The sequence below is a fragment of the Colobus angolensis genome, unplaced genomic scaffold (assembly GCF_000951035.1).
Source record: "Colobus angolensis palliatus isolate OR3802 unplaced genomic scaffold, Cang.pa_1.0 Scaffold82, whole genome shotgun sequence".
NCBI lineage: Eukaryota > Metazoa > Chordata > Mammalia > Primates > Cercopithecidae > Colobus > Colobus angolensis.
In genome coordinates this window covers 5756539-5774933 of record NW_012122043.1, presented here as the reverse complement: position 1 = coordinate 5774933, position 18395 = coordinate 5756539, and the positions used below count along the sequence as shown (strand labels likewise).

General features: G+C 43.5%; 1 protein-coding gene across 3 annotated transcripts in view; it reads right to left on the bottom strand.

Moving 5' to 3' along the window:
• The window catches only part of IQCA1 (IQ motif containing with AAA domain 1), a 166466-nt gene that overhangs the window by 33704 nt on the left and 114367 nt on the right, over positions 1-18395 (bottom strand). For all 3 annotated transcript variants that reach the window (XM_011929620.1, XM_011929621.1, XM_011929619.1), the window contains 2 exons: positions 10861-10968; positions 7332-7531 (listed from right to left, as the gene is read on the bottom strand). In XM_011929620.1, coding sequence (XP_011785010.1) covers positions 7332-7531; positions 10861-10968 — 308 coding nt within the window. The remainder of the gene's footprint in view (positions 1-7331; positions 7532-10860; positions 10969-18395) is intronic.

Genomic DNA, 18395 nt, shown 5'->3' with positions numbered 1-18395 from the left:
TTTCCTCTCCCCCTCCTTTTTGATCAGCCCTGTTTTGGTGGCCAGGTGTAGGCCTTGCATCATCCTTACTGATATCTACCTTGTAAAATGAGACTAACATATTTATTACACTAATTGTACATCTGTGTATGTGTGTGTGTGTGTTAAATACAATCATCCACAAATAGCAGCAATGTCTTTGGGTTATTAATCAGGAAGAGAAGTCTTCTCCTATGAGGAACATTCCTTCTGTGAGCTACAGAAACTGGCCAGGCGCCCCTGCGGACACCTGGACTCGCCGTCCACACCACCACACACCACATCTGGGCGAGAGCCCTTGGTGTGCTGCCACAGGCTGCTGGCTGTGAGCCCACTGAGGAGCCGGGTGGTGGTACTGAGCTGGGTGGGTGGTACAGGGGCACAAGGGCATTGAGGGTCCCTTTTGTCCAGATGCTGCAGACCCCTGTGGGCCACGTGTTCTACAGCGGACACTGCCTCGGCCCCATTCTCCCAGGTCCTCACTCTAACTCAGCCCTCAGGGGCCAGGTCGCCAAGCAGAGGGCAGGAAAGCAGAACCTACGAACCTCCGGGGGCAGAGAGGACCCTTGCCCAGGACCAAGGGGGCCGCTGAAGCGTGCTCTGGTCCAGCCTCCTACCCTGTGCCCTGCCCTGGCCTCCCCTTGCCTCTCTAATGAGAGGTCTGGAGGGTGGGGGCAGTCTCACTGGCAAGGGGGATGCAGGAAGAAGCAGAATGGCCTTCAGTTGCTTCACCGTCTCACACTGGGATATTCTCAGCAGACTCGCTGGCCCAGGAAGAGCCTTATCCCTGTGTCTTGTGGAGGGCACAGCCTCCCACAGGGAGGGGCACGCGGAGCCGAGGCTTCCCCAGAGGCCAGCTGGGGGGGCCATGCGATGGTCTTGGGGCCCAACCTGGACTGAAATCCAGAGGTCAGTCCTCTTGTTCTTTTGCATTTTTGTTGAAATTCAGCACTCTGAGTGTTAGTTTTCTCATCTGTAAAATGGGGATGTTAATTCCTACCTCATCAGAGCTTTGATGCAATTAAAAGAGAAAATATGTGTAAAACGCCTTAGCGTGTGCCTGACTCCAGGGCAGAGGTCAGAAAAAGCCATTCCCGCTCCTCTGTGCCCTGATTTACTGTTATACAGACTCAAGGAGACTGGTACCTGGGGTGGGTGATAGGCAACAGCCCTGCCTTATACATTCTTTTACCTGTGAAATGCTTATTGCATGTACATCATTTGTCAAATATTTATTAATTGGTTAGACAAATATTCCTTATATTTCCAAGATACGTATATTCTTTTCTATGTATAGCTTTGTAGTATAGGGAATCTGAAATAATAGTCATTTACTTGTAAACACATTTCTTAAAAAGGAAACGCTTCCCCTCACCCGTCACTCATTATTCCATTAGTTATTGTGTGTAAAATAAAGAAATCCTCCAAATGCAATGATCACAAAATGGATTTGAATTTACGGTTGTGCAACAAATCAGAGACTCATTTTCCCTGCGTGCTTCCACGGTGCTGTGAGTGAGGCGAATGCGACCTGCCTGAAGTGAGAAATGACGCGTATTTCCCAGTAGTTTCATGATTTAGCCTCTCGAGATTAACTTGGTAACAGGACTTCTCTCTAGGAAGACTCCATGAGGAATCAGGCCCTTCTGTTATTTCACCTTCTCCCGCAAATGCCACGAACTATATTTTGCTGCCCTCGAGCCACGGCCCATGTTCTGCGGCTCACACGGCACAGTCAGGCACTCCAGCTTCCTGCTGCCAATGTACCAGCACGAGCATCCTGTCCCACTTGCCTGTGGTTAATTAAAAGCAAATACTTCTTTGCAATGAAGATAGCTGCTCTGTCAGTCACACTGGGACACGGTGGCCTCACTGCACACAATTTTTAATTGAATGGCTCCCACTCCTGAGACCTCTGGGTCTTTCACTAATCAGTTATATACACAAGAAAGGTGAAGCTTAATGAGGTGTGTGTCAGGCACTCTGACATGAAGTGGCCCAGGTGGGTGAATGTGGTGCTCCACATTTTAATAATTTGACACCCAGCATTTTGCGGTCCACACAATGCCAGTTTGTGATCATTCTAATAAAGGCAAAGATCACTTCTCTGGTCTCAAGACCACATCTCTCAGCAGCAGGAACAAAGACTTTCCTAGAGTGAGAACAGAAAGATCACATCCTTGCTCTGGCCTAGATTCACACCAGGGTCGGAAAACCGATACTTAACTCAGCCCTACTTCAGTGAGCGGCCGTATAATGCAGTTTTGAAACTTGGAGGCTCTGGAGCCAGACTGTGTGAGATCCTATCATTGCACTGCAACCAAGAAAATTACTAAAATGACTTGTGCCTTAGTTTCTTATCAGAAAAATGGGTATAATGATAATGCCTACCTCACAGAGTTGTTGTAAGGATTGAATGACTTAATACATAGTGATGTATGGAACAGTCTGGGATATGTGGATGCTTACAAAACACTAATATTTTTATACTTATGTGCTTCTGTCTGTTACTTGACAATGTCAAATGTCAACAAAATTTGATGTTTAGAATGAACAAATTTAGGTGTTCTTTTGGGCAAGAGGATGGGTTCATTTTACCTTTCCTCTGAAGAACTTAGTGCTTACTGGTAGTTAAGCACATGGAGGCCACAAGTCAGGTTGCTTGGCTTCAAATTCCAGCTCACCTTGAAATCATTGGCTAATTTTAGATGTGTGCTTGCGTGGGGGAAGATTCTAAGAAGCTCTGTGAAAAGCAATAGATGAAAAACTAAAAGAACGGAGCACATTCCTCAGCTACTGCCAAGTCAGAGGAGCTTGGTAAACAGGTTTTCCATTGAAACCTTGGAGTAAAGACCATATTCCAGGACGAAGAGATTTGCTTTGGACCACAGACAAAGCCAAAAGAGACCCATATTAACAAAATGGAAAACGAAGCCTCTGCAAGTTCAAGCTGGTCAGCCTGTAATTTAACTGCCTGCTAGAACAAAGCCCCGCTTGCTTCAGAGGCTCCACAACGTACCATCCACAATGTCTAATATACAGTAAGAATTATCAATCAGATGAAAAAACAGAGAAATGTGACACATGGTCAAGGGAAAAGCAGTCAAATAGAAATAGGCCCCATTATGACCCTGGTTTTGAAATGAGCACATAAGGGCTCTAAGGCAATTAAGTTCAAAGACTTGAAGGAAAAAGATGGTCATATGAAATGGGCGGATAGAGAACTATTCAGAGAAATGAAAACGAGTAATAAGCAAATGTAAGTGCTAGAAATGAAAAGCAAAAGATAAGAAGATCAGAAATAAAAAATAAGCCACAAGATGGGCTGAATAGCAGATTCGAGATGGTAGAAGAAAGGGTAAGTAAATTTGAATACAGATTAATATCCAATGTGGGAACTAGAAAGAACCGGACCTCAGTGACTTGTGGAGCAATATCAAGCAGTCAAATGTGTGTATAATTAGAGCCTCAGAAAGAGAGGAGACAGAGAATGAAGTAAATACAAACTGGAGAAAATAATGGCCCAAAGTTTCTAAATTTGATTTAAAACATATGTTTACAGATTCAATGAACACAGTGAGCTACAAGCAGTATAAATACAACAATAAGAACAAAAACAAAAACCAAACACGAATGCCTAGACACACCATAGTCAAACTGATGAAAATCAAAACAGAGAAAATCTTATAACTATTCAGAGAATAATGACACAGGAGATTGCAGAGGAGATAGAATTATTTAGCTACTCATTATACACAGGAGATAAATAATTCAAAAATTTGCCAACTTTTCATAAGAAACAAAGAAGGCCAGAAGACAATGGAATGACGTCTTAAAAGTGCTGAAAGAAAAGTCCACCCAGAATTCTATATCCAGCAAAAATATCCTTCAAAAATGGAGGCAATGTAAAAATATTTTAAGATAAATAAGATAGAGGCCAAGAAAATTTGTTGTCAGCAGACCTACACTAAAATAAATGCTAAATGAAGTTCTTTAGCTGAAAGGGAAATGATAGCAGGTGAAAACTTAACTTGACAGAAACACAGAGAGTACTAAAAACAGCAAATACATGGAGATGTATAAAATACTGTATTTCTTCTCTCTTAATTTTTTAAAAATACAAATGACTGTGAAATGCAAAATAACATTCTATTGTGGTATATATAACATTTATAAATGTAAAATGTATAATAAGAAAATGAAGGACAGAGATAACAAGTGGATTATGTTGTCACAAGATTCTCATATTTTATGTAAAATACCATATTAATTCTACATAGACTGTGATAAATTAAGAATGACTACAGTAATCCGTAGGCCAGCACTGAAAAATAAAATTAAAAAAGACCAAAAAGAAGGCAGGAAAAGAGAAGCTGAATGAAAGAGGAACGGAACACATGGAGAACAAATAGCAAAAGGGTAGACCTAACTCAATCATTTAAGTCATTGCATTTAAAATAAACGGAGCAAATGCTCCAGTGAAATGACATATGTTGTCAGATTGAATAAGAAAGCAAACCCAACTGTGTGCTATCCATAAGAAATGCACTTTAACTATAAAGACATAGACATATTGGAAATAAAACAGCATAAAAATATACCATGTACCCTCAGCATAAGAAAGCTGATGTGGCTCCATTAGTATCAGACCAGGTAGATTTCAAGACATGGAGTATTTCCAGGACAAAAAGGGTCATTTCATAATGATAAAATAATCAACCAGGAAGGAAGACATAACAGTCCTAAACGTGGATGTATCTCATAACAGTGCTTCAACATACGTGAAGCCACTGACAGTACTACAGGGAGAAATATAGAAATGCATATAGGAATATGAACAGACATTTCTCAAAAGAAGACATTCATACAGCCAACAGACACATGAAAAAATGCTCATCATCACTGGCCATCAGAGAAATGCAAATCAAAACCACAATGAGATACCATCTCACACCAGTTAGAATGGCAATCATTAAAAAGTCAGGAAACAACAGGTGCTGGAGAGGATGTGGAGAAATAGGAACACTTTTACACTGTTGGTGGGATTGTAAACTAGTTCAACCATTATGGAAAACAGTGTGGCGATTCCTCAAGGATCTAGATCTAGATGTACCATATGACCCAGCCATCCCACTACTGGGTATATACCCAAAGGATTATAAATCATGCTGCTATAAAGACGCATGCACACGTATGTTTATTGTGGCACTATTCACAATAGCAAAGACTTGGAATCAACCCAAATGTCCATCTGTGACAGACTGGATTAAGAAAATGTGGCACATATACACCATGGAATATTATGCAGCCATAAAAAAGAATGAGTTTGCGTCCTTTGTAGGGACATGGATGCAGCTGGAAACCATCATTCTTAGCAAACTATCACAAGAACAGAAAACCAAACACCGCATGTTCTCACTCATAGGTGGGAACTGAACAATGACATCACTTGGACTCGGGAAGGGGAACATCACACATTGGGGCCTATCATGGGGGGGGAGGGGGGAGGGATTGCATTGGGAGTTGTACCTAATATAAATGATGAATTGATGGGTGCTGACGAGTTGATGGGTGCAGCACACCAACATGGCACAAGTATACACATGTAACAAACCTGCACGTTATGCACATGTACCCTAGAACTTAAAGTATAATAATAATAAAAAAAAAGAAATGCATATAGTTGGAGAGCTCCTCAAAATTCTCAGAAATTTTGAAATACTAAAAAATACAAAATTAACCTAAACAATGAAATGAACCAATGAAACCGATAACTAAATGAAAGGTACAGTTGATCGATCCTTAAACACTCGTTTGAACTGTGTGGGTGCATGTATACACAGATTTTCTTCCACCTCTGCCACCCTTAAGACAGCAAGGCCAACTCCTCCTCTTCTTTCTACTTCTCCTCAGCCTCCTCAATGTGAACAAGACAAAGATGAAGACCTTTATGATGAACCACTTCCACTTAATGAAGAGTAAATAGATTTTTTCTTCTCTATGGTATTCTTAATAACATTTTCTTTGCTCTAGTTGATTATAAGAATACAGTGTATAATACATACACCATACAAAGTATGTGGTATTCAACTGGTTCTGTTATTGGGAAGGCTTCCAGTCAACAGTAGGCTATTGGTAATCAGATTTTCAGGGAGTGAAAAGCTATATGTGGATTTTCAACTGCACAGGGGATTAGCGCCCCAACCCCTGTGTTGTTCAAGCATCAACTATAGGTAAATGACTTGAATATAAATTCCAAAAAAAAGGTGTACAATGATCATATGTGCATGAAAATGGTGGTTACACACTGCATACTCCACAGATTCCTCTCTGAACTCCTTCCTTACAAGCATGAGAGAAAAGGAGAGTGGCATGTCCTGAGTTGCTGCAGTGGGAGGGACCATGTGGCTAAGGGAAGAAATCCTACTACTGTCACTCTCTCGTTTCTTGGTGTATTAGCGTGACACTAAGGAGGACACATTCCTGTCCATTTATCATTCCTGTAAACTGCCTCGTTGGTGAGCATCTCTCATGCTTTAGAGCCCCTCAGAAAGCAGACACAGAGCCAACACCTGACCTCCAATATGGGACAGTGTTTGCCACCAAGTAGGTTTTGATACAGTAAAAGCTGGCATGGCAGTTAACTGAAATGAATAGCATAAGGCTAACCTGGAGGTTCTGAAGCAAGTAGAAATTAAATTTTGTAAAGCCTTCGTATTAAATATAAAATATTCTGTATCAAAGTTCTTTCAAACACATTCATTTTGTGATGATAAAATGGAGACCCAGGGAAGCTAGCAGCTTAGCTAAGATCACAGAGCTGCTCGGATCCTGTGATATCACCGCATCTTTACATTACTCTGGTTGGCTTAGGTGCCTGCAGGCTTCTCCATCACACCTGTGTGAGGAGTGCACAGAAGCATAGAAGGTGCCATACCTTGGTAACTCACGTCATGTAAGGAAGAATCCAAATAATGCAAATATCTCTACCTGATGTCAATTATTAAAGTGAGGTGGGCCGAACAAAGCAATTGTGGGTTTAATTTTCAATGAGACATGAAAGCATTTCCAGAAGGGTTCCTGTGGCAGAGGGAGGGTGATCAGGACGGCACGGTAGGGTGCTTACGGAAAGAAAGAAGTTGTTTCTAATTGTGTGTGTTTGGCCATATGCAATAATGAAGTAATTTGCAGGAGTAGACAATGAGGAAATTTAAGAGAGTCATGCTTGTCTGCCAACAGAAATTGTCTGCAGGGTTTGGAAATGTAATTTGAAAGAGGGAGGAGAGTTGGAAACCAAGAAATGTAATCAATACCTTGAAGACTGCATGCAGCATCATTTGGAGGCCATTTTTGCCAGGGTATTTCCCCGCAATGTTAGAGGAGGACAAGTTGAAGAGGTTGGCTCCCGTTTCGGTGCAGATGGCATGGACCAGCATTTTCTTCCCTACCCCAGACGGCCCGGCTAACAGCAGCGATTTCACCAAAGGAGCTTTTTCATGCACTGCTGCAGAACCTAAAAAAGGCAGAGGCAAGGTGCTAATGTTCTGCCAAGAAAATCAGTGGTTCTTCAACTAGGATAACGCAAGGTCAAAACGGCATCATGTGACCCCACTTTCTGCAACAGTGATAAAGGTGTCGAAAGCATTTCAAACCAGAGACACGCCTCCATCCCAGCTGGCTCCGTGACACTTTTAATTTGTATGTCAGGGCTCGTGGTGGAGCCACAGGGTCTCTGCAGGTCCTTAATACCCTTTTTCTCCCCCTCTCCACATCAGTATTTCCCCTAAAATAATAATTTTTAAAGAGCATTCCTGCAATAGCTCACCTTTGGCTGTTTTCTTTTTCTTTTTCTTTTTTTTTGAGTGCTTTCTCTGCTTGTCAGCAGCAGCATTAAATTCTTTGCAAGCTTGGGAAGAGGAGGAATGTGGAGACACAGACGATAAGGTTGACTAAGTATTTATTTCCTTGCAACCCTCTTGCCTACCATTTAGTGATTCTTGTGAGATAAAGGGAAGACGGAGATCCAGGCAGCAGTAGCCTGAACTTCTTTCTCCTGCCCTGATTTCTAGCTGTCAGTAGCGGCAGAGTTAACCTGACACTTGATAATAAAGTGACTTGGATGATTAGAGTCATTCGGAGGTTCATGCCCTGTGTTCTCCACCACTGTCAATTTCCTTAGTGCCCAGAAGGGACCTCGGGTGTGGGTCTTCCCCACTGCAGAGAACACAAGCAGAGCAGGTACTGGGCACAAAGCAACTGAAAAGTGAATGGGATTAAATTCTGGAAAGTGCTGCGATCAAATCATTTACTATCATGTTAGTTTGTGTTCTGTCACTTAATGGGCTCTTTTTGATAATCTGTAAATGCCAATAAAATGATTATGCTTTTCTTTTTTCTTGTATAATTGAAAAGATAGAGAAACTTCAAGTGATGACTGGACATGTCATTCTTATGGCTACCTACCATTCTCCACATAAACTCAGAAAATGGTTTTGAGCAAATTCTCTTCAAAATGTAATTCAATGAGCATGCTTTTTTTGTGGTTAGTAAGGGCTGTGGCAATCTAACGGGATAAAGGAGAGACTTTTCCACAACAGGAGAGAGATGCCATTCATGTGCCCTGCATTGGACACCTGGGTATCAAAGGCTGCTCTGTGCTGGCCCTGGCTGGGAGCTAGGGCGGGCGCCCGTGGGAGTGGGGGCTGTGGCGGGGAGTGACACAAATGTGGAAAAGACTCAGGGTTTGCTGTGGACAGTTCAGGCCAGGGGCGGAGCTGAACCTGAGTTGCCATAATGAGAATGGGAGGCAAGCGGTGCGAAGGTCCAGGAGAGCCACAGGGAGTTCAGAGAAGAAACTGCTCCCCGTGGGGGACTCAGGCTGGACTTCCAGGAGGGGGTGGCACCTGGGCTGGCCTCTGAGGAATGGGCAGAACGGTAACATGCAGTGAGGGGGTGTGTGGGCAGGCTTCACGTGGGGCCGGGAAGCCAGGCTGGCACAGGGAGGGGTGAGGAGCCAGCGGTCAGGGACCTGAAAGGTGGTGTGGGATGGCAGGTGCCAGGGGTGCTGGCTGAAGCCAGGGGGCCGGGAGAGGTTTCTGGGAGCGGGGCAGGGAGGAGAGAACAGTGCTGAGGACAGAGTCTTGGGTTGGGAGGGGGCGGCAGGAGGCAGAGGAGCAGGGGCGAGTGGGCCTGGGAGAGTGTGTGGCAGTGACACAGGCAGTGGCCTTCCAGAGAAAGGAGGTGGTCACCAAGGTCACCCAGAGACGTGAAAAGGGTGGTCCCAGTTGAAGAAGGCCTCTTCAACTGGGGCCTGGCTGACCTCAGGGAGGGCAAAGGTGGGCAGAGGGCCCAGGAGCTGGCAGGACACATGTGTGCCAGTGTCCACAGCTCTTCCTGCCCCTCTTGTAGAGCTACCAAGAGACACAGTATATGGTTCCAGTTTTCCCAGCTGAGCCCTGTTCAACTTTCCAAGGATTAAGAGATAACAAGGAGGCCAGTGTTCTGTGTCCTCAACCCAGTTTAGCCCCTTCCTAGCCCTGTGACTCCAAGGAAGTGCCTCTGCATCTTGGAACTGCTTATGAATCAGTAAAAGCCGGACCACATCCACCTGGAGGCGTCTGGCAGGAGATGAAACAGCGGACATGGTTTCTGCTCTGGGAGCGCGCCTCCTCCCTTCACTTCTCCATGATCTCGTGTGGCAGTAATACCTCCAGGAGGGTGGGTGGATGCTGACCAGATACTTCCTGGGCTTCCTCTTCTCTACCAAGGTGGTTTCAGAGTCTAAGCCCCAGCCCCAGGCTGCAGCCGGTGTCTCCTGGCCAGGTATGTAAGCGGCCACGACATGTTCTCAAGGTCCTCTGCTGAGTGGCCGGGTTTTTAGTCTGGGCAGTGGCCACCATTAAAAAACAAACAAACAAAAAATATATATATGTATATAAAATATATATATGTATATAAAATATACATATATATGTATATTAATCCCAAATTCCATTTATAGTAGTAAATTCCATTTACTACTTCTGACATTAATTTAGAAGAGGAATTAACTATTTCTTGCCAATAGGCTGAAGTCAAAGTGGAACACTAAGGGTTTGAACTACTCCCATCTCATTTTAAAGCAAATTAAACACATAGAAGATGACTTCTATTTGAGAGTTGTTGTCAGAACTGAAACTCCTGGCTGGAGTTGCCATCCCTGCCCCAGGTGATTCAGGTCATACACATATCAAAGCCATTAAAAAAAAAGAAAAAAGAAAAAAGCGAACGTGAGCCGCAGATATCTGTGTTACGGAGAGCCCATCTTTCCTGCACCACTTGCACACCACAGAGCTCTAGTGTGTCTGTCTGAAACAAGTCACAGTTGAACCTCATTTAGCAGTGAGAGTAGACTTCGGTGAAAACTGGCAGAGCCTTAAAGGTGATCCTTTAGATCCATGAAATACACTTGCACTGACTCCTGAAAGGCCGCCTCTGTTTAGGACCTAGTAATAGGAGCCTGTGGGTAAAAGGCCAGTGGTAGCCCTAGCCCGTTCTCTGATTTGATTAATCGTAATTGCAGGTACTTGCTTTGCCTATTATCTCCCCAGCTCATTGCCCGCATGTCCTTCAGCCCAGCACTGCTGAGCAGGCACACAGACAGGGTGCAGAAGTGCTATCCCTGGTAGTACTTTGCATGCTCGTGGGCGCACTATCAAAATGAAACTGTGCCCACTCAGAATTCTCAGAAGGAAAAGTTAAGCTGCGGTGCGCTTTTGCCAACAAACAGGAACACACTGTCCAAACTAGCAAGTGGTGCAAGCTGCTTTGGAAAAGGCACATCCGCGCATGCCGAGTCTTTACCTAATGGCCAGATTCCGTACAACGTGATGAGCTGTCTGACATCCAGGAGGGAGGGCATGGGTTCTATGGATACCTGGCGAAGAGTAGTCCCCAGGTAGCTGTACTCACCTGGAGAGAAAAGAAACAGAGGAAAAATAAATGGAAAACAGCACTGGTCTGAGCTGCATAATTTTGGTCTGCAAAAACGATCGGAGAATACAAATTTAACATTTCAGAGCAAAGAGAATCCTATTAGGAGAGTCATTATGAAGAACACCTCTTTTCTTACATAAAGGTTTGAAGAAAAACTATCCAGGCAAGAAAGCCCTGCTCTACTAGCTAGAGTAAACTGGGAATTATGTTGACTATTATATTAACCTCCCAATACTTCCTAAAACAACATTTGAATATTGAGTTACGTGAAATGGGGCAAAGCGCTAAAAAGAAGGACACACAAGAAAGGCTGAAATAGAGGGGGCTTTGCTTTATTTATATTCCCAGAGATTATGTATAACATTTGTGCAAACGTTAAAAATAAGTTATTTAAGATCAAATTCTACAAAAAATGTAGAATTTGTATTGGAGCAGTGTAAATCTGAGTGTAAAATGCAGTCATTTGAAAGGAAGGGTATGAGTCTAATTTAGGATAAATAGAAACATCTCCTTTTGAGGGTAATATTCATTTACATTTTTATATTTTTAAGAGATTACCAAAGGAATAATATAGAAATAAATCTTTACAGGTTTAATTAGAAGATATCAAAGGGCTTAATTGTAACTAGTCATAAATCTGAAGTGTTATTTTCTAACTAATTTAGATAAGGTCACCAAGAAAATTAGTTTGGCTGTCTCCATTTGTCATGAGGACGGACCTTTATAGGTTCATATGATTCTCTCTTGATTCGTATCTGAATCTGGAGTAAAAATATTCAATGAATGAATCTTCGTGTCTGGATTTTTTTCCCTGATGCTTTCTTCCTATAGCGAGTCCTGGTCCTGCAGAGCTTTGGATGCTACACGTGTACGGCAAGTACAATATGCACACTGATGTGTGTAGGAAACACTGAAAATACCCCAAGCTTTTAAGCATTTTCAAATGCTAAGGAAATCGGAGTTAAAATTCAGACAGTGACTGCTGTTTTGTTGTGGGGTGGGGGGCAGCCTCTCAGAGCCTCCACATAAAAAAAGTCCTTGGCAAGGACAATGGGTATTGGTTGGGAGAATGAGCGATAATGAAAGCATCTATTACGGCTTCAGATACCACACTTTTTAATGAGCAGGTAATAAATGGGAGAGTGGTTAATTTAGCCTCCACTAGAATAGAAGGAGATCCTGTAACAACCGTTAAATCCAGCGCTCATTGCCAGTAAACATGACATTAAAGGTGACAGGAAAGTGACCCCAATTTTCCTGCTTATCTAAACCCGTATTAATCTCCAGATGCAGCACATTTTCTAGAACCTAACAGATTTTGTTTAAACAAATTATATTCAGTTGAATTAGTGGGTGTTGGTTCTAACAGCGGCAAGGACACAAGTAGCCTGGGCTGCCTGCCAAGTTCTGAGACTCGCACTGAAAGCACGTTCCTGTGTTTGCGGTGGCCCCGCGTAGAAGCCATGCCCCTTCCCATCCATGCATTCGGAGCTTGGAAAGTTCAGGATTCCCTGCACAGATATCAGATCTTCCACAGGGGAGGGAAGAAGAAAGTGGCAGATGAAAAGGCATTTGGGATAGAGGGCATGACAATGCCAGGAAACCCAGAACAAGGGGCAGAAAACCAAACAGGGGCTGCATGACAGGTGGAATCGAATCCCCCTGCAATTCTACGTGGAAGTCCTAATCCCCAGCATCTCAGAACACGACCTTATGTGGAAATAGGGTTGTTGCAGATAGATTTCATTAAGACGAGGTCATTAGAGTGGACCCTACATCCAACAGGACTGGTGTCCTTATAAAAAAGGAGAAATTTGGACACAGACAGACATGCACAGAGGCAGAGCACCACGTGAAGAAAAAAGCAGAGAGGGAGGTGATGGTTTTACACCAAGAATCACCAAAGATCGCTGACCACACGCCAGCTGGGAGCAGCTGAATGCCGTGCAGGTGCAGCCTGGGGTGCTCCATCTAGCAACTCGCTTAATGTTTACAGCAATTTAGTGAGGCATTCGCTGTAATGACCTCATCCCATAGTAGTGGAAACTGAGGCACAGAACGAGTAAGTAAAGGCCTGGCATCCCGGAGGGAGGCAGCCTCAGAAGGATGAGAGGAAGGAGAGATTCCTTGAGCCTGGGAGGAAAGACTGGTCAGTGGTCCCTGAGCAGTAGGCATCCAGCCCCTAGGCCCTGGAGGTCTGGGGGACCTTCATGGACACCAGCCCCCAGAATATCTCTGCAGCCTGGTGCTACCTGGGAACTCGGGCCTCGATGATATCTAGGGGCAGGGGTGGGGACTGGTAAGAAGGACTGAGTTTAAATCACCTTGTTAGTACAGGGGTTGTGAAGCCAAATTAAGGTGATTTAAAGAAAATAAGGAAATTGCTATTTCTCGCACACCTGAGATTGTGGCAGGTGCTTGCTGCTGGGCACAGGGCCAGTTTTGGAGCAGGGTGGCCATGCAAGGGCGCAGCAAGCAGTGGGTTGGGTGGTGGGGGTGGGCTGGTGGCAGCTGAGGGCTGGGCCTGGAGGAAGGGGTCATCCCGAGCTGTGCAATGCAGGCTTCGCATCCTCTGGGTCTGTTCCCCCCCTTCAGTCTCCTGTAGCTCTCATCTGCTGTGATTCTAATGACTGTTGGAGTTCAATGGTGTTGAGGAAAGAGTGGGATTACAAATCTCAAGACTATAAAAAGCAACTTTGTGTCCAGTGGCTGAGCATGGTGGATTTGTGTAGCGCATTCCTGGCCTGGTGGAGACATCCATCTGGGAAACCATGTTCTGTGTCTGGGGATCCCTGCTCCTGCCCTGCCTGGATGAAGGGCTAGGGAGGAACAGCCCACATCTACCCTCTCTCCTTCTCTAGAAGCAGGAAGAAATAAAGGGCTCTGAGCACTGAGGCTTTGTAGCATAGGCCTCTGGAGCAACGGAATGGGCAACAGAGGAACCCTCTGGGCCATGCCTCTGTTGTCAGGGTGTTAAAAAGGAAACAAGATAATAAATTCGAAACCAGGGAACCCAAGGGAGAGTGAGGGTGCCTGGGTCCTCATCTTGTTAATTCTCTTCTTAGACAAGATGACGAGGCATGACTTAACTGGGTGCTGAGAGCAGTGTGCTTTCCAGAGGCAGGGGGCCATTCCCAAGCTCCCCAAGTTTATGAGATCAGGAAGAAGCTCCCAGCTGTGCAAGAGCCCAGTCCCCCTAAGGCAGAAAGTCTGCAATGCCATGTTGGCAGTGCCCACCGCTGTTAGGCATCGTACTCTCTCTCCTGAAGCCCTCACCTTCTATTGGTTTTATGGGTACATGGAGAATGCTTACTACCAATCCTCAGGCCAAGGTCTCTCACGCCATTTTTGATTGTCAGTAGGTCATTCTTAGCAGATTCTTCAGGAAGGGCTTGGGGAAAACTGCTGAGTTCTTGTATGTTTATCAGTTTGTGTCCTGTGTACTTGAAAATAAATCTGACTGGGTACAGCATCCTAGGATCCTGCTTCCTTTCCTTGAGCATCTTATATATGCTATTCCATTTACTTCTGGTGTAAAGCATTGCCATGGAAAAGTTTGACGATAATCTAATTTTCTTTCTTTTCCAAGTCCTGTGATCTCTTTTACATAGATGCCCAAAGGCACTTTTATTAGAATGTCTTCTTGATCAATCTGAGTCAATATTCTCAGATAGACAGTGTGGTCTTTCATTATGTGGTTTTAATGTTTTTTAAACATTTAAACCCTTTTCCTGTTTGTCCTGAGAATACTCACCAGAGATGCTTTCAGCTGCAGCATTTACCCCAAGAAAACTTTGCCAGGAAGCATCTCGTTTTTATTATTATTTTTTGCATAGCTCTAGTATATTGACTTCAGAAACAAAAGACATCATTCTATTTATAGCATTCTGTTTTCAGTGGTGGTGTTTCCATTTAGAAAATATAGTAATTCTTGATTCCTGAAAATATCAAATCCTAAGAAACGGAGCATTCCTATGCGTGATCTTGACATTGTTTTCCAGCGGTCGTTGGCTGAAGATTCATTTGATGAATCTGATTTTCTCTGAAATAGACAATTCTGATGGTTCAGATGGTTCTGATATTAGTTCTGTTTAGAAATAACTCCCAGAACAGTTTCTACATTTTCTTTTCACGTTGAAAATCAGTCAGATTTGCTTCAGCCTTGAACAGCATGTTCACATGAAGTTAAATGAGCATTACCAGCGAGCTGCGCTTTCTTTTTCTAAACAGGAAAAGGCCTAAAAGAAATTTTCATGAATTAAAATTATATATATTTATAAAATTGCAACTTGAGATCATCTCAAGGTCCTGCTCTTTCACCCAGGCTGGAGTGCAGTGGTGTGATCTTGACTCACTGCGGCCTCGAATTCCTAGGCTCAAGCGCCCCTCCTGCCTCAGCCTGCTAAGTAGCTGGGACTATAGGTGCGTGCCACCATGCCCAGCTAGTTTTTATTTATTTTTTTGTAGAAGAAGGGTCTTGCTATGTTGCTAGGCTGATCTCAAACACCTGGTCTCAAGAGATCCTCCTGCCTCAGCCTCCCAGAGTGCTGAGATTACAGCTGGGAGCCACTGTGGCTGGCCAAAATTCTTTGCATTTTTTCTGTTCCTTTGCTTTGATTTTCTTCTTTAGGGACTCATATTATCTGTATGTTGGATTTTCTTTGTCTGTCATCAATATTTGATATGCTCTTTTGAATTCTTTTAATATTCTTCATTTCTAATTTTGCTTTAAAAATTTTGTCTTTTTGCCTTTTATTTCTAAAGCATTATTATTTTTATTTGTTCTTGTATTCATTATAATTTTTTTTCTATAACATTTTCCCCTTTATTTATATTTATTGAGATTTCTCACCTCATTTCTGGGTTGTACTTATTCTATTTTATGCTGTTCTCACACGTCTTCTATAATTTTTTAATGTATATTAACCATTTTTTTTTTTTTTTTGAGATGGAGTCCTGCTCTGACCCCTAGGCTGGAGTGCATTGGCACAACCTTGGCTCACTGCAACCTCCCTGGCTTCAAGCGATTCTCCTGCCTCAACCTCCCAAGTAGCTGGGATTACAGGTGTGTGCCAGCACAACTGGCTAATTTTTGTAATTTTTGTGGAGACGGTGTTCCTCCATGTTGGCCACGCTGGTCTTGAACTCTTGACCTCAGGTGATCCGCCCACCTTGACCTCCCAAAGTGCTGGGATTACAGGTGTGTGCCAGCAAAACTGGCTAATTTTTGTAATTTTTGTAGAGATGGTGTTCCTCCATGCTGGCCACGCTGGTCTGGAACTCCTGACCTTAAATGATCTGCCCACCTCAGTCTACCAAAGTGCTGAGATCACAGGCATGAACCACCACACCCAGTCTCTGAATGTATATTGTTTTGCAACAGTAGGTTTCAGTATAGACCTGCTTTGTGGAGATGTCGTTTTGGGATGTTAATGTTTTCTTATTCTTTTTTTCTTAATGATAATTTTGCATGAGCTTTGACCTTGAACTTTTCCATTGCTCAAATTTATATGAGCGAATAGTCCAATACTTTTAGAAGGAGGTGTGGCGCAGGATAGCTCTTCCAGTTTCACAGAGCTCCCTCCTCTGTCATCTTTATAGATGCTAAAAATGTGGTGGCTTGCTTTCTGAGATGTTCTGGCTCTGGTCCCCTTCCCTAATTTCTTCTGGGTCTTCTCTATGTTTCACCTTTACTTTTCCTATCCTGTTCAATTTTGATTTCACTCCCAAGAGTTTCTTCGTAGTATGGGCCCTGTGGAGGAAGGCACTGGGGTGAGTCACTGTCCCAGCCCCTTCACACTTTCTTATTCGGGTCCTTTGCACTCATCTGCTATGGAGATGGGCAAAACCCCTCCTAGATTCAGCTTTGATTCTTACCTGGCCCACTGCACATTACCTGGCCCACTGCATATTACCTGGCCCACTGCTCTGTGGTTATTTTGGGGTCTCCTATTCTCAGGTCCTTTGGTGTCCCTAAAGTTTGTACTTTGGGGTTCAATGAGGAAAATTTGTCATTTAGTTGTGGTGCAAGTATTGCCTGGGGGGTTTTGGTCTTGTTTTCTAGTTCCTCTGTTTTACGATGTGGGGATTTAGGAAGATACACTGCCATCTTTCAAGCTAAGGACCTTAACCGGGAAAAAATGAAAATATGGACAAGGTCAAAGTGTGACAGATTTTGGTGGATATTTGACTACTTTGGTTAAATTGAGTCATTTTCACTTAGAGTCTGTATGAATTTGTTCTTGAATTGCTATAAAGAAATACCCAAGACTGGGTAATTTATAATTAAAAGAGGTTTAATTCGCTCATGGTTCTGCAGGGTATACAGGAAGCATGATGCTGGCATCTGCTTGGCTTCTTGGGAGGCCTCAGGAAACTTACAGTCATGACACAAGGCAAAGAGGAAGCAAGATGTCTCACAGCACAGCAAGAGAGATAAAAGGGGGAGGTGCTACACACTTATATTTTTATTTTTTAATTTTTATTAGTATTATTGTTTTTTGAGATGGTGTTTCGCTCTTGTTGCCCAGGCTGGAGTGCAATGGCGTGATCTTGGCTCACCGCAACCTCCACCTCCCAGGTTCAAGTGATTCTCCTTCCTCAGCCTCCCGAGTAGCTGGGATTACAGACGAGTGCCACTACTCCCGGCTAATTTTTTTTTTTTTAAGTAGAGATGAGGTTTCTCCATGTTGGTCAGGCTGGTCTCAAACTCCTGACCTCAGGTGATCCGCCCGCCTCGGTCTCCCAAAGTGCTGGATTACAGGCGTAAGCCACTGTGTCCAGACTGCTACACACTTTTAAATGACCAGATCTTGTGAGAACTCACTACTGTGAAGAAAGTATCAAGGAGGATAGTGCTAAACCATTCATGAGAAACTGCCCCCATGATCCACTCACCTCCCACAAGGCCCTATCTCCAACACTGGGGATTATAATTCTACATGAGGTTTGGTGGGCACACAGATCTAAACCATATCAGAGTCACTCTTAAATGGCTGACTCCATCCACTTTGACCTTAGGCATCTTAAAGATGCTTCCTGAAAATTGACAGATCATTGAAAAAGTTCAGAAGGGATAAGAAACTAATAATTAGTTGAGAAGTCAGTCCACACATAGGTAATGGGAATCTACCATGTGCCAGGCATTGTACTAGGCACTAGGATCTTTTGTTCACAAATCCAAACCATAAATAAGAGAAGGTTCTGTTAAAAATAGCCATTTAAAAATATTAACAGAATTAACAAAACAGAATCAAGGCACAGGAGAAAATTCTCCAGCACCTGAAGAAGAAACACAGAAAGTAAAATAAATAGAAACCCAAAACATATCTCAATATATATTCTGGCAAAATTCTTATGCTGTTAGGAAATGTGAGGGCTCCTTCAAGTCCTCAAGAAGAAAA